Below are 15,141 nucleotides of genomic sequence, written 5' to 3'. Positions count from 1 at the left end.
ATAGTGCCATATGTGAAATAAGACAATCATGGTATCAATGTCATAGGATTATTGAGAAGTTTAGTTGAGATAAGTATTTAGGACAAAGATGTTATTTTTGAAATGTTTGTGATACCTGTTATTGTCACTACCTAAGGGCACAAGGCTGGGAATTTAGGAGCCTGGGTTCCATGCCTACCTAAGCCAATCTGAGCAAGACATTTCAGCAGCCTTGACCTCAGAGCCCCTGCAAGGTCAAGAATCTAGCAGGGACCTCTGAGGATGACACGAACCATGTCCTCCAGTAAGATCCAGGCTCTAACTTCAAAAAGACAGTCATGGTGGGCGGAGGCCCAGGACTGAGACTATAAATCAGGAAGGCCCTTGAGAGTGTTTAGGAGCCCTGTGCTATGTCTTTTCCAGAAGTCTAGTACAGTAGGTACTTTCAGGTGATGATAGTTCAATACTTGTCTCCTTAGCCTGTAAAATCCACAAGGGCTTGGTCGCCATGTTTTTCAAGCATTCCTTCACAAGTAAGATTGAAGTGCCTTCCTTCTTCCAGGCAGTATGCCAAGAGCTGGAGGATACAGCAGTGCACAAGACAGACAAGGCAGGAAGAAGAGAACCAAACACTGCCAAGAGACATGGCAGCAAGTGCTGTGAAGGAGCCACAGCAGGGCAATGCGGTGGAGAGGAACTCCTGGGGAAGACCTGGAAATTCTCAGGAAAGATGTAGCTGGAAGGGGCCGGAGCTAGGGACAACAAATTCCAAGGTCCCGAGATGAGAAAGGACAGAGGATGGCCAGAGGAGCTCTGATGGGAGGCAATTGAAGGAAAGGTCTGAGAGGGGGTGAGGTTAGGTCCACCTGGAGTCCTGTGGATTTGGATTTGTCCTGTGGATTTGATTTTACAGACTGCTTCAGTAAATACCTAAGGTAAAGAGGGCTGCATGGAATCCCAGCATCAAAAAGGTCTTCTGATGCTCAGGGGAAAATCTGTGGTGAAGGGCACACACGGAAGGTAACGTGCTAGACTATTAGCTGAATGAACACACGCACGCATGGACAGATGGATGGACGCATGTCCAGGAGTCAACAGCTGTTCCACAGGCGGCCCCCGATCTGGCGGCCTGAGGCCCTGGTTCTAGGCTCTGTGACCATGCGCTGTGACCTTGGGCACATCCCATCCTGACTCAGAGCCCGGAAACCTGCGTCTCGGGGGCGGGGGAGACGTGCAAGGAGAGACAGTGCGCGCGCGCTGCAGGCCTGCGGACGTCAGGTCTAGTGGCCCGACCCCTCAGTCGGGGACCGCAGCCTCGCCGCCCGCCGTGTTTACATTCCACCAGCGCCGGCCACGCGGCTTTTTGCCGCTCCAGCGCCGCTCGGCTCCGCCCCCAGAGCCCCGCGACCCGCCCCTCCGCCGCACTCGCGCCAGGCCTCCCCCGCGTCCCGCCCTGCGCAGCCCCGCCCCAGCGCGCGCGCCGGCCGGCCCCCGCGTCCCGCCCCGCGCGGGCTCCGCGGCTCGGGCGGCGCAGGCCCCGCCCCTCCGGCGCGCAGGCCCTGTCACTTAGCCCCGCCCCGCGCTGGCCCCGCCCCCGGCGGGCCCGAGCGCCTGGGCGGGCCTGCGCCGCGCAGGGCGGTCCTGAGGGCGGTGGCTGGGCGGGGCCGGGCCCTCTGGCTGCCGCTGAGGGGCTCCGAGCCGGCCGGGGCGGAGCGGAGGGTGGCGGGAGGGCGCGAGGGCGGTCCGGGGGCCGGTTCCGCGCGCTGGGATTTTTAAATGTCCCGCTCTTAGCCGGGCGCAGGAGCAGCCGGCTCGGCCGCCAGCGCGGTGTAGGGGGCAGGCGCGGATCCCGCCACCGCCGCGCGCTCGGCCCGCCGCCGTCTCCCGCCTCCCGGCTTCCCGCTCGCCTCTGCCGCCTGCGTCCGGCCTCGGCTCGTGCCGCCTGCCCGCCCGCCTGCCGCGGAGACGGCTTCGGGTGAGGACCCCGCCGCGGGCTGCCGGGCTGCGCGGCGGGCGAGGACTCCCGGAGCGCCCGGGTCGGGCCGGGCCGGGCCCGGGTGGGGGCGGGGCGCGGCCGGGCGGCCGGTCCCCGGAGGCGTCAGCGCGGGGTGCCCCGCTGGGGCGACTCGGGAGCGGGCTCCGGCGAGGTGCTGCGGGGAGGACTGAGGCAGCTGGGGGTCCCCAGGGACGCAATGGGCCGGCGAGAGTTCCAGGGGGCGTTGAGCGCCCCCCCGCACCCTAGGTTCCGACCCGGCGTCGCGGGCCGCTGGTGGCGCCGCGGGTGACAGGCCACCCCGGGCCCATCGGCCATTTTCCCGACCGGCCCGGGAGGCTCCCGCCGCCGCCGCCGCCGCCGCCGCCCGCGCGGGAGGGGGAGGGGTGCTCGGGGCAGGCCGGCGGGCCCAGGACCCCTCTGCTGCCGGCCTCAGCCCACTGCCGTTTCGTGCCCCCAGGCTTGAGGTCTGATCCTGCGCCCAGCGCCATGCCGAGGGAAAAGGAGAGGTGAGTGGCCTGGGCGCTGCGGGAAAGGGGAAGGTGTGCAGTGGTGGGGGAGGGGTGGGCCGAGATTTGGATAGAACTCTTACCTCTGTGCCATCCTGGTTTTGCAGGGATGCGAAGGAACCGGACACCATGAAAGAGGAAAGTGGCACCGATGTCTCTGTTCGCTCCAGGAAAAGAAAGGCAAATGTAGCCGTTGTGAGTACAAAGGAGACAGGTGGGGGAGGATACCCACCCCCCCCAATCTTACCTGGGTACCAGAATGGGTTCTGCCCATGTATTTGTTGATAAGGGATCAAGTGGGGGAGCGTTTGGCAGAAATGGTGATCATAACCTTACTAGCTTTCTTTTTCTTCTCTGTGTCTGTGTTTTTGTCTTTGGGCTGTTTGGTGTGTTTCCTTGGGGTATGGGGGTTGTTTTATGTTAGTTTTTGCAGGATCCAGATGAAGAAATTGCCAAAATTGACAGGACTGTGAGAAGCCAGTGTGGCAATCAGGTAGGTACGTTTTCTGATTGGGTCGAAGTTGAGGCTCCCCTTGTTTGGGGTCAGACTGAGTCTCATACTTGCTTGCCTCCTGCTGAAGGCTTTTTCTCTAACTATGGCCACAGTTCATATAACTGAGCACTGTGCCTGTCAGTGGCACTGACCTCTGCCAGTCTTGGGATTCCAGGAAGGACTGTGTTCCTGACTGACATCCCTGAGATTACAAATATGCGCTGATGTCTGGAAGAACCAGAATGAACCTCACATAACTCAGTCCTCTCCTTTTGCCCTTGAGGAAACTGAGATTCAGTTAGAGGAGGAAAGTAACCCAGAGTCCTGTGCAAGCCAGGGGCGGAGTCTGTCCTATAGCCTAGGCTGTAGGCTAGTGAACTGTGGGAGGGCTCCTGACACAGCTCTTTGGGTAACTGCGATGATGGGGATTTGTGTGTGCTCATAAGCAACTTCTCCCCCATCCACACTTGTGTTTATTTCCTTGTGGTGCTTAAGGACTTCCCTTTCCTGCTCCCACACCCATTAGTTCATGTTTCAAACTTTTTCCCCCTTTCTGATAGTTCTTCTAGCCTCTTCAGCAATTACTTACAGTGATAACTGCTGCCTGGAGCTTGCTCTGACCTCCACCAGAGTATTAGTTAGACATTCTGTGTAGTGATATGTGCATCTCAACACATTTTTGAGTGTTGATGGACTAGTCAGTCCATTTCTCTTGCCCCTCCTTCATGGAGTTCCCGCCATATTTCTTGCATGTTCATGGTAGCATCATAATATCAGAAGTCCCTAGCCAAAAAAGCTTGTATTATCTCTCTGCCACCAGAAATGGCTGGAGACTGTAGTTATGGCCCCAGTAGGGGAAGCAGTCTATCTCCAAACTAACTGATTAGGCTTTCTGACACTATAACAGATAAAAACTGAGCAGGAACAGTATTTGAGCCAAGGAAAGTGGTTCTGATGAGGTTAGCAGTGGCAGCACATCACTTTGTAGGACAGTGAGCAACACCCATAGCAGCTGGGTCTGGAAGAGTGAAGGTCTTCAAAGCCATGGGACACATGGTAAAGCTGTTGTTACTGCACACAAGACCCTAGTAATTAGCATTTCTGGGGAGATTCCACTTAATATTGGACAACAGCTTGATGATTTACTTGCTGTATTAGAAGAAGAGATACTTTGTTTTAGGAAAAGAAATAAGACAGTGCATTTCAGGTTCTTTCTTTTTTTTTTTTCTCTCCCTGTAAAGACTTCAAACCAAGAAAGTTAATTTTTGTGGGTCTCTACTAAAATGAATCTCAACTTTGTGAAATGCACGATTGGTTGTCTTCCTCGCTGTGTTTTGAATTGGAATTTTTAACTGAGGATGAAGCAAAGCTGTCCCTGTTGACTTCTTGGGGTTTTAGAGTAGTTTCAGTTCCAAAGATAACTGGAGGTGCCTAAGAAAGGGCTTTGGCCCTGTCCCTGGACTGCAGAGAGCTGATCGATGTGATATGTGAATAGCCATATTATTTCCCACTAGAAGGCATTTTCATGGTTCAGAGATTAATGACAACAGGTTTCTACACGTGGTCTAAAGTAGATAGCTTGAAAATTACCCATCATTTATGAAGCAGTCAGTGTCATATGTTATTTCTCTGTAGATTCATGAAGCTAGAATTGTGGGGTAACAACGTTTTTGCCGATTAATTACACAGAGTTTTTCTGTGGAGTGATCATAGTTCAGCCCTGTTCAATAGCCCTGAGCTCCTTGAGGCCATCACGCTGAACTCTGTGATACTGCTACATCAAGACCTCATGGAACCTTTGATTCTTACTTTAGGTTTTTCCCACTGAAAATAATGCTCTTTTGTCTAAAGTCTATTTAACATATCCATTTTGTTCGATTTTTTGCATGAGACCCAACTTGTTTATTGAAATGGAGTCCTGGAATTTCTATTAGTTACTTCTCAGAACATAATTTTGCATAGTTTCATTCTTCATTAAAAGAGGCATAAAGAGTCAGAGGTGGTTAGAAATAATCTAAATTGGTCTCTTGCTATTATCCCCTTCCTTCCTAAAGTCAGATTGATCTTGCTTTCTTTGAGACATGGTATACATTCAAGTTAAAGAATATAGACTTCATTATTCTGCTTCATACAGTGGTCAAAGGCCAACTTTGGGGACTATTTGTCTGCTTGTGGTTCACCTGATTTGTGTGTGTACTGCAGGTTGGGAACTGTTACCATTTTATCTCCAAAAGTCTTCTCTCAACTATTTCAGCCATCTGGCTGTAGAGGGTGACACCCAGCTTCTGCTTTCAAAACTAGAATTCATTCTTGAATGAATACAACTTAAAGCAGTTGTAACATGACCCTTTTGAGTCAAGGAAATGATACCAGCACATGATACTAGAACTGGAAGAGGATGTTGCCCTTCTCCAACAGCTGTTGGCAAGATCTGTCATGGTTAATTTGCATGCCCAATTCTTTGCACATTGGATGGAGGAGAGTTTTATCCTACTTTGCTCTTTTCAGTACCCTGAAAGTGTTCTGGCTTCCTCTGCAAGTGGCCGGTGTGCTGTGATAGCCACCCTGTCCCATATCTTCCAAGCAGCACTTGGAGAGCCCAAGTTTCCATGTTCATTTATAGTCCTCTCGGTTGTCTCTTTTCCAGTCAACACTAATGATCTCTCTGCTTTAAAAAAAATTGCTAAGAGTCTCAGACCTTTAACAGAACATTCATACTGGCAGGATTGTTAACATGCCATATCGTCAATAAATTCACTATAATTTTAAAAAACAATCATAGTTGTTTAGAGTAAGATGATAAAGAGTAGCTTTAAAAAGAAAAAAACTTTTAAATAGCAAAATGACATTTTCCAAATATTAAAATTTGAATTAAATATCTGGACTTTTTCAAAGAAGCATTGTTTGGATTTTTAATGATGGTTTAGCATTTATTACTATACAATGCTTTGGGGGTGGATTTCAGAGGTCTTCAGGAATATCTAGGCTTTATCTCTATAGACTTGTTAGTAAATCCTGTGACTTTTGCTTGATGTGGTTTTAAGTAGGCAGATACTCCTTTTTTTCCATTTGAATTAAGGAAAACGAAAGGTCCTCATTGTGTAATATATTTGGCTTGACCTGCAACCAAAGGAAGATGTCACATTTGGTGGGTTTTTATTAAATGAGGAGACTAAATATAGATGGTAATCAGTTTTATACTTGTGTTTTATACTTGTGGTTGTGGAGTGCTTATGTAAATACTTTTATTGAAAATTCTGTCTTTCAAGACATTTTATTAGGTTAGTTGTACTTGTTAAAAAACCCAAGTCTTTGAATTGTGACCAAATCTCACAATACCCTTTTGGAGCCATGCTTAGTGTCTTACTGAACTGCGAGTAGATTTTCTTTTTTGGTAACGTAAGAGCTGTTTGCATTTTGTCTTACCCTTCCTGTGCCCTCACGCGCCTCATACGAGGATGATGATACGGAGAATAAAATGCTACTGACTAGTTTTCTTAGGTACTTACTGCATAGACTCCTGAGAAAATGAAAGCTTGGAGTCACTACTGTGTCTTCCATGCCATCTCCATCTTAATTTAGGCCAGAATATTGATTTAGGCCTAGAGATTGCTCTAGGTGTGTGAAGACATTTTTTTTTGTTTTACTGGCTGTTTTATAAATCAATGAATGTAAAAACAGCTGGTTTATATCAAATGTTTTTTACCATGTCTTTACTTTACAGCCTTGGGACAGTACTACAGCCTGTGAAAACCCCTGCTCCCTGATTCCCACACCTGACAAAGAAGAGGATGAACTTCTGTACCCACATGCTGCGTACAAGCCTCAGAGGTGCACGCCGTCGTCATCCAGAGCGTCGCCGCTGCCTATACTGAAGTAAGCTGACCACCGAGTGCCTCCTGGGTCTCTTACTCCCTGTGTGCACTTCCACTTCGCTAGTTGGATGCATCCTGACTTCTGTCTTTTGTGTTTTGCTTGGTTTTGTTTTTTTGTAGCTGGGCAAATAGAGAGGAAGTATGGAAAATCATGTTAAACAAGGAAAAGACATACTTGAGGGACAAGCACCTTATGCAGCGGCACCCTCTTCTGCAGCCTAAAATGCGAGCAATTCTTCTGGATTGGTTAATGGAGGTAGGTTGAGCCTTCTGGTTAACTAGAAGCATTGACCGTTTTTAGATTCTTTTGTGATGTTGTGATCTCTTCATGTGTTTGATTCCATTGACACATTCTGTGTCTCTGAACTGTGGTGTGTACGCTACAGTGGTTTAACTTTTTTGCTTATGTACTTCCTTAAAAGAATTTCTGAAGTCTCTATCCCTTAGATGTTTTTAAGTTGGCATCTGATTTTTTTTTTCAAAGTTGAAATAGTTGCAAAGGTTGTATTTTCCAATTAATCATGAATATTGGTATTTGATCTTTGTTAATTAAATTGCTTTTTAAGTGTACACAGTAGAATGTGTAACAGCTATTTGATAGCTTACTACCAAATGTTTTAAAAATATATGAGCAGATTTATCTTTAACAGTCAGAAATTTTATATTGTTTCATTTTAACTCCTTGGGACCCATTTCTCTTTCCCCACAGAAGTTTATGCTAACAAAATATATTGTTCAAGTCTTCTGTTGATCGCACTATCATACTTCACATTATCATACAAAAATTGATCAAATAACAAGATTATAAGTTATAGTAAATAATTGTCAAATATAAGAAGTTACGTTGTATATGCAGTGCACCTCTTTCTGGGAGGAAGAGTGGGTGTCTCAATAGTGACTTGATTAAAGCACATTTCTTGGACACCACTTCCCTTGTGGCTCAGATGGTAGAGAATCCTTCTGCAATGCAGGAGATCCAGGTTTGATCCCTGGGTTGGGAAGATCCCCTGGAAAAGGGAATGGGAATCCATTCCAGTGTTCTTGCCTAGAGAATCCCATGGACAGAGGAGCCTTGCAGGCTACAGTTCCTGGGGTTGCAAAGAGTCAGACATGACTGACTAACAAACATACCTGGACACCTCTGTAAACCTTTGGTGGGTGCGAAATGAGCTTTCTTCTGTGAGTGGAAGAATATCTTAGGCAGATCCATTTTATGAAAGTATATATGGAGGCTGAGTGGCTACGTATTCCCTAGAAACAAACTGTGCCATGTACCCTTCAGAAAGCTTGTATTGACAGGGGTATGTGCACCCTAGTTGTGCTTGTCCTAGAGTCAAATCTGCTGCCACTTAACATCTTTGTGCCTCAGTCAGGCAAGTCACTTAACTTGGTTTTCTCATTGTAATGTTTTCTATTAGTATTTTCCTTACAGAGTTTGTATGGATTAGAAATAGTGTATATGAAGTACAGCTTACATGTGTGTGCATGTGTGCTAAGTCATGTCCAACTCTTTGCAATCCCCTTGACTGTAGTCTGCCAAGCTCCACTGTCCATGGGATTCCAGGCAAGGATACTGGAATGGGTTGCTATTTCTTCCTCCGGGGAGTCTTCCTGATCCAGGGATTGAACCCAAGTCTCCTGCACTGGCAGGCAGATTCTTTACCACTGAGCCACCTGGGAAGCCTCTCAGTAGGGAAGATCCCCTGGAGAAGAAGATGGCAACCCACTCCAGTATACTTGCCTGGGAAATCCCATGGATAGAGGAGCCTAACGGCCTATAGATCTCCTTTTTGGGGTCACAAAGGAGTTATACTTAGTGACCAAACAATAGCTTACATAGTAGGCCATGTAAGATATTACATAAAAGCATCTTTTTATCATTCTTAATTTGCTTTTCTTTATTGGTCCCTGAAAATGTCAACATAGAAAATGTACAAATGTACAAATTCTTTGGCAGGCCTGCTTAAAACTGTAGGCCTTACAGTTGTCCGTAGACCCACCATGGCACATAGCCCTCCTGGGCCTTTTGGAACTTTTTATAATTCCTTGAAGCATTAGATGTAGTATGCTTTAATCTCTTAGGCTTCAACTCAGAAGATGTTGAGACTTAGTGGATCTGTTTTATATAATGCAATTGATGCTTTCTAAACAAATGATTTCCCCTGGAAGTCAATCAAAAATGTCATGTAATACAATTGAAAGGATAGAAAAGAATGATAACTTATGTCTAAAGTGGGACAAAACGTGTGTCTGCAGTTCACAGGCAGTTTTATCTGCAGTGATGTTAAATTTCCTAGCCCCCAGCCCAGCCAAGAAGTGTGTAGCAAAAAAAGAAGTGCTGACACCATGTGCCTGATGGTGAGCTGGGTAAAATAGGTCTGAAAGTTTGTTCCTTAGAGAACAGAAGCTCTGGCTTCACTTCTAATCTGATTGTAGTTGTGTTACTTAATAAAGACGGACTCTAAACATGGTTCCACATGGACTTAGAAACTCTTCGGTGATTGATGGAGTTTTCTAGTAATGTTCTGTTTGTTGTTTCCTCTGCTGCCTTTCCTAGTTATTATAACCCTGTGAAGTGTACTTATTTGGGATATACTGTTTAGGAACAGCAGTTTTAAATGCATAATCAAACATTTGATGATAGTAATGAATTCAAGTCTAATATTTCTTTGGTCCTTTTCAACTCCATCATGTACACTATTTTTCCATATCTCACAGCAGTCCTGTGAGGTTAACAAAGCAGGACTAATTTATAATGTCTCAATTTTATAATTGGTTTTTCTAAAGGGGAGTCTAGGATAGAACCTAGGTCTCTGAGTCTTTCATTTAATGCTTTTTAATAAAGCTTTTGCCTCTTGTGATTAGATTAACAGTGTTTTAGTGTTGTGGTCTTTAAATAAACCTATGTTCCAGGTTTCAGACTTTCACACTGATGATGTTCATTGTAAAGAAATATTGTAGTTCTTTCCTCACATCATAATGAAACTTACAAAGGGGGACATATTTCTTTGAGAAAATTTTTTCCTTGAAACGCTTCTTTTACTGGACTGTGAATGTACCTTCTTTCTGCAGCCTGTGAGCTTTTGCTCTTATATTAGATCACAGAACACTTTATCCTTATCCTGAGTTTCAGTTTTTCATTGTGCATGTGCTTAGGGATAAACAAGGTAACCATCCTTTACAAAAAGCCAGCTTCTGTCTCTTTGGTTTTAGCCTTCACCAAAATCATGGCAAGTTTTTTTGTCTTTCTTTTTTCCCTCAAGTAACTATTCTAAAACTTACTATTTTTTCAGGTATGTGAAGTCTATAAACTTCACAGAGAGACATTTTACTTGGCACAGGATTTCTTTGATCGGTATATGGCAACACAACAAAATGTTGTAAAAACACTTTTACAACTTATTGGGATTTCATCTTTATTTATTGCTGCCAAACTTGAGGTAAATAATTTTCAAATGTTTTTATGTAGTACATGCTTTTCTTGAGATCCACTGAGATTAGGGGAAAGGATCAACTATTTGTCTGTATTTGTAGTTTTCTAATTTGAAGCCTTCTAAAGTTTAGCCACACATAAAAAAAGGCTAGAAATTAACCAAGAAAAGTATGAGCATTTAAAATGCTTAGGTTAATTCCTTTAATCAAAATTGAACTTCTCCCTAAGAGGATTAAAATTTTGGTGTGATTAGAAGGGTAGATGGGCCCAACTTTCAAACACATTGCTAAAGGTATTGAAAAGGTGAAATTTTCAAAACTCTTCAGTAAGTAAAAGGTTGTTGACTGACTGATGAGGGTGAATGTTTCATTTCTTTCACAATTAATGCATTTTGAACCACTAGAGTAGCTCTTATATTTATCCCATCAATGTACCCTCTCTTTCTGTGTTAGCATACTAAAAAATAGTTTGAGAGGTACAATATATAAGTTAAAACTATGAGATGGGCATTTTGCCAGTAGTATCTTCTTTTATTTCCTTTTAGGAAATCTATCCTCCAAAGTTGCACCAGTTTGCTTATGTTACAGATGGGGCTTGTTCAGGAGATGAAATTCTTACCATGGAATTAATCATTATGAAGGTATGTTACAAGTTAATTTTTCAGTCCTTTTCAAAAATACATACATAATATCTTTTCTACATTCAGCATGAGTGCATCTGGCTAGGTGTTCTCCAGCTGGACACATTGTGGCAGGGGAAATGGCTGCATTTTGAAACTCCTTTAGAGGGGCTTCCCTGGTGGCCCAGATAGTAAAGAATCTGCCTGCAATGCAGAAGACCAGGGTTCAGTCCCTGGGTCGGGAAGTTCCCCTGGAGAAGGGAATAGCAACCTACTCCAGTATTCTTGGCTGAAGAATCCCGTGGACAGAGGATCCTGGTGGGGTACAGTCTGTGGGGACACAGAATCAGACGTGACCGAGCAGCTGACACTGTAGAGGGCCAAAGGGAACAGAAGTGTCTTTTTCTTTTTTCAAACCATCGGTCTGTTTTCTGTTTTCCCATAGGCCCTTAAGTGGCATTTAAGTCCCCTGACCATTGTGTCCTGGTTGAATGTATACATGCAGGTTGCATATCTAAATGATTTTTATGAAGTGCTCCTGCCTCAGTATCCTCAGCAAACCTTCATACAGATTGCAGAGGTAAGTGGCTTGACTGCCTCTGTGGGGCGCCCTAACCCACCGCTAGGCTGAGTAACTCTAGAAGGGATGTGTGCTGGCGTGTCCCTTAGTGCTCTGTTCTTCACTACAGCTTTTAGATCTCTGTGTCCTGGACGTCGGCTGCTTAGAATTTTCTTATGGTGTACTTGCTGCTTCCGCCTTGTATCATTTCTCTTCATCCGAACTGATGCAAAAGGTTTCAGGTATGTTGGCTTTCCAGTCCATTAACAAGATATATGAAACTTAAAAACCGGTCGTTCGTCTCAAATCAAGCGTAACATGTATTTTCGTTGCAGGGTATCAGTGGTGTGACATAGAGAAGTGTGTCAAGTGGATGGTTCCATTTGCCATAGTTATAAGGGAGACAGGAAGTTCAAAACTTAAGCACTTCAGGGGAGTTCCTGCTGAAGATGCACACAACATCCAGACCCATATAAACAGCTTGGATTTGCTGGTCAGTACTGTTCCTTGTTTCCCAGACAAAGTCTTAAAACTGCCTGGGCAGCCTCTTCACTTCGCTTCACACAGGCTCCAGATAATCCTAAAAAGACTCCAGTTCTTTTTAATTCCTTGGAAAAGAAAAATTTGGATCAACAGATCCTATCTCTTAAGTATCATATAGACCACAGGGTTTTAGATTGTTCTTTGCTTTTTTTTTTTTCCTTCACTCACCTACATAGGAAAAAACACAAAGTAAGTGAAGCCTGGAGGATATATTCTTCTGTTATAACATTTCTATTTCTTGCTTTTATTCTTATCAACAGGACAAAGCCCAAGCAAAGAAAGCCATATTATCTGAAGAAAACAGGATTTCTCCTCTCCCCACTGGAGTCCTCACCCCACCACAGAGCAGTAAGAAGCAGAGCAGTGGGCAGGGATCAGCATGACCACACCAGCATCCTCACCAAAGACAGCTGTGCAGAAGTGCCTGCTCCAGGTTCTCTCCTGTCTACTGCAGCAGAGACGTGCATTAGCTTTTACAGATATTTAAATGGAAGACCATGTCTCTTCCGTGACAGAAGGTTTCTGTGGATGGCATTGGACAGGGAGAAGTGTTTTTTATTGAATGCTTAGATTTTTTAAATAAGTGGGTCAAGTACACCAGCCACCTCCAGAACACCAACGAGTGCTCCAGATGCTGCTAAGGAGGGTGATACTTGACTTGATTGACTATTCACACAAATAACAAAGGCTTGAAGTTGAGGAGTGCCATGTTGCTGTTGTCTCCCCATGGCTGTTCTGGGCTGAGTCGTATTAAGTGGACCGGTGGTTGTGAGTGTTGTGATGTACAGCCCACCACCAGCTGTGCTGGGGGCCTCCCCTTTCCATACTATCAGTTGACAGTGTACAATGCCTTTTATGAACTATTGTTTTTTGCAAGTGCTGCTATGTTTATCCGTTTTTTAATAAAGATAAAACACTGTCTTTGAGACAGCTGGTTTTATGAGCTATGTCTGGTAATTTAAGTTAGAAGTCAACTTTGAATGTGGCTGTATCAAGTTCTCTGTGTTAATTAACTTCATGCTTCTCAAAGCTCAAGCCTTTCAAACAAATATATTAAAAGAAAACTTCTGAAGTGAGCTTCAGGTGCCAGCCTCACAGGCCTCCCAAGGGCCCCTGCGCTAGAATGAGGCTCTGATTGGCATCTTCCAACAATGCCCTGTGCAGTGGTGACTCCGGGTGGGCTCACTGGCTGGCTATGGTGATAGCAGTGAAGTCACATCTGCATCCAAGAGGATTCTTATGTGTGATTTCTTCCCAAGCACAGGACAAAGGTCATAAAGTATCCGTGATTAGTGTTATTTAATACTCTTTGCGTCCTTATCCAAAGCTTAACCTAAAGAATCTCTATTTGGAGAACTTGTTAACGTAGTAGCCTAAACTACTTTGAAGAAGAAAATGCAAAGTAAAATTACATGTAACTCAAGGCCATTATGTTCGTTAAAGTCTGTTCCCTGGTCATTGATGGAATCACCAAGTGCCTTGCTAACAGAAGAGGTCACTGTCCACTTTAAGGCCCAGTGTGCACAGTTCACATCACATTTTGTGGGACATTTTCAAAGTGGTGGCCTTGTCAAGTCTTATGTTTCATTTTCTCACAGTGTTTTGTCTATGTATGAGTTCATTAAGGGAGGGTGAATGAGCAAATAAATATCATTTATTTCAACTTGGTATTTGTTATTTTGCAAAAATCTATCTGAAGTAGAAAGAAAAATAGCCACTTTTAATCTACCACATTTATATGAAATTTGAGAGAGAGCCTACTTTTTCACATTGTGATGTTATAGTTCTGTCATTTTAGTGCAGTTTTCTTAATAAATGCATTATAAATATACATGTAATGGCATTTAGCAAATGATACTCTTAGTTAATTACTCATCTCAGAGATACTCTTGCCTTTAAAGTAGTGACTTTTTAACGGTGATCATTTGTGACTTGAAAATTCCTAAAAGGGGTTAATTTACATATGACATTTTCTGTGCAAAACTATGGCACTAAATACATTTCTGTTTTATAAGTTTGAGAGCTTGGCAGATGTGAGGAAACACTGGCTCAAAAGCATGTTTGAGGTAAATACTTCATGGACTGCTGAGCCATCGTACTGCAAAGAGTGTTAGTTACTGAGTATGCTGAGATGAGGCTGCCTTACTTGTAAATTGTCAAGAGTGCTGTATTTCTGGAGATCGGTATTCTTTTAAATGGCTGTGTTGCCACAGGCAGCTCTTGATAATCTGTGCTAATAAAGGATAAATCCCAGATGGGTAAGTGAAATCCATAGTATCCAATATTTTCTGTGACTCTGCCAGAAACTCTCTAAGCCACTAGTAAGTGAAATCAAGTTTCCCCTCTTGAAGGAGCTTGTTCCAGTACAAACTTTGACCTCTCACTGGTTGGCTCTATACCCATTTGCCAGATCATATTTGTTCTGCAATTCATCTGAAACCAACTGAGGCAATGTGATATCAAACAGATAGCAGGGGTGGAAGTGGCAGCTCTAGTCACCCCTGGTGAACAAATGCTATGAGGCAAAGATGTGTTGGCAGGAAGGACCCAGAGAAGGGAGGGGTAATTTATCAACCAATCGTGAAGACTTGATTCGATTGTGGTAGAACACACCACATCCTCATGTCGCACCCCAGCTCACAATTTACACAGCAGCCCTCATCACAGCTGCTGTCAGGTCTATGGCCCCTGTGCCCAAGAAAGAAAACAAGGGTCTTCAAGTGGTGGGTGTTGAAGGTTTTCCAAAGCCATCGCCCATGTGTGGAATCTGGACAGCCTGTATCACAGAGGTCATTTTGTACCAGTGGGAGAATAAGAGATGCTGAGCTTCACCTTGATTTGTTCTTGAGACCAAGACCCAGTAAGCAGAGTTGTGGGTCCATTAAGACTTGGAGCTTAGTGTGTGGATACACTTCTATTCTCCAACTCAGGCACAAAAGAGATTGAAGTTTATTTGGGCAAAATTAGGCTCTACCTCAGAGCAGGGATGGAAAGAGAAATCAAATCTGATAATGTCTAGTCATATTTATCCAACCGTGCATTTTCCTACCACATGTTTAGCATTTTGAAATTCAAATCACATTTATACCTTGGACATTGTTAGAAGACTATTTTTATCCCTGCTGTAATCATCTAATT

The 15,141-nt window shown here is 44.5% G+C and overlaps 1 protein-coding gene across 2 annotated transcripts; it reads left to right on the top strand.

The window, feature by feature from the left end:
• Positions 1-1,695: 1,695 nt before the first annotated feature.
• On the top strand, positions 1,696-13,775 carry CCNE1 (cyclin E1). Of its 2 annotated transcripts, none has more exons than XM_055412363.2 (12): positions 1,696-1,954; positions 2,433-2,481; positions 2,589-2,676; positions 2,906-2,974; positions 6,699-6,850; positions 6,970-7,105; positions 10,143-10,289; positions 10,827-10,922; positions 11,407-11,481; positions 11,591-11,702; positions 11,796-11,953; positions 12,264-13,775. In XM_055412363.2, exons 2-12 carry the CDS (start codon positions 2,462-2,464, stop codon positions 12,384-12,386), a joined length of 1,176 nt encoding a protein of 391 aa, XP_055268338.1. In that variant the 5' UTR covers positions 1,696-1,954; positions 2,433-2,461; the 3' UTR covers positions 12,387-13,775. The 2 variants fall into 2 exon arrangements, with proteins under 2 accessions (XP_055268338.1, XP_055268337.1); XM_055412362.2 differs by having other exon boundaries at positions 1,697-1,954; positions 11,347-11,481; positions 12,264-13,773.
• The last annotated feature ends 1,366 nt before the right edge of the window (positions 13,776-15,141 follow it).

Source organism: Moschus berezovskii, chromosome 22 (assembly GCF_049115385.1).
Source record: "Moschus berezovskii isolate FMDL1 chromosome 22, NW_MosBer_1.0, whole genome shotgun sequence".
Classification (NCBI taxonomy): domain Eukaryota; kingdom Metazoa; phylum Chordata; class Mammalia; order Artiodactyla; family Moschidae; genus Moschus; species Moschus berezovskii.
The sequence above is the reverse complement of the archived record's forward strand: the minus strand, read 5'-3'. Positions and strand labels throughout refer to the sequence as shown.

What these genes read in the sequence shown, in the direction of transcription:
- CCNE1 (XM_055412362.2), top strand. Translation starts at nt 2,462, where the DNA reads ATGCCGAGGGAAAAGGAGAG. An exon ending in GAAAGGCAAATGTAGCCGTT is followed by an intron (nt 2,677 to 2,905) that starts GTGAGTACAAAG and finishes GTTTTATGTTAG; the next exon opens with TTTTTGCAGGATCCAGATGA. An exon ending in TCGCCGCTGCCTATACTGAA is followed by an intron (nt 6,851 to 6,969) that starts GTAAGCTGACCA and finishes GTTTTTTTGTAG; the next exon opens with CTGGGCAAATAGAGAGGAAG.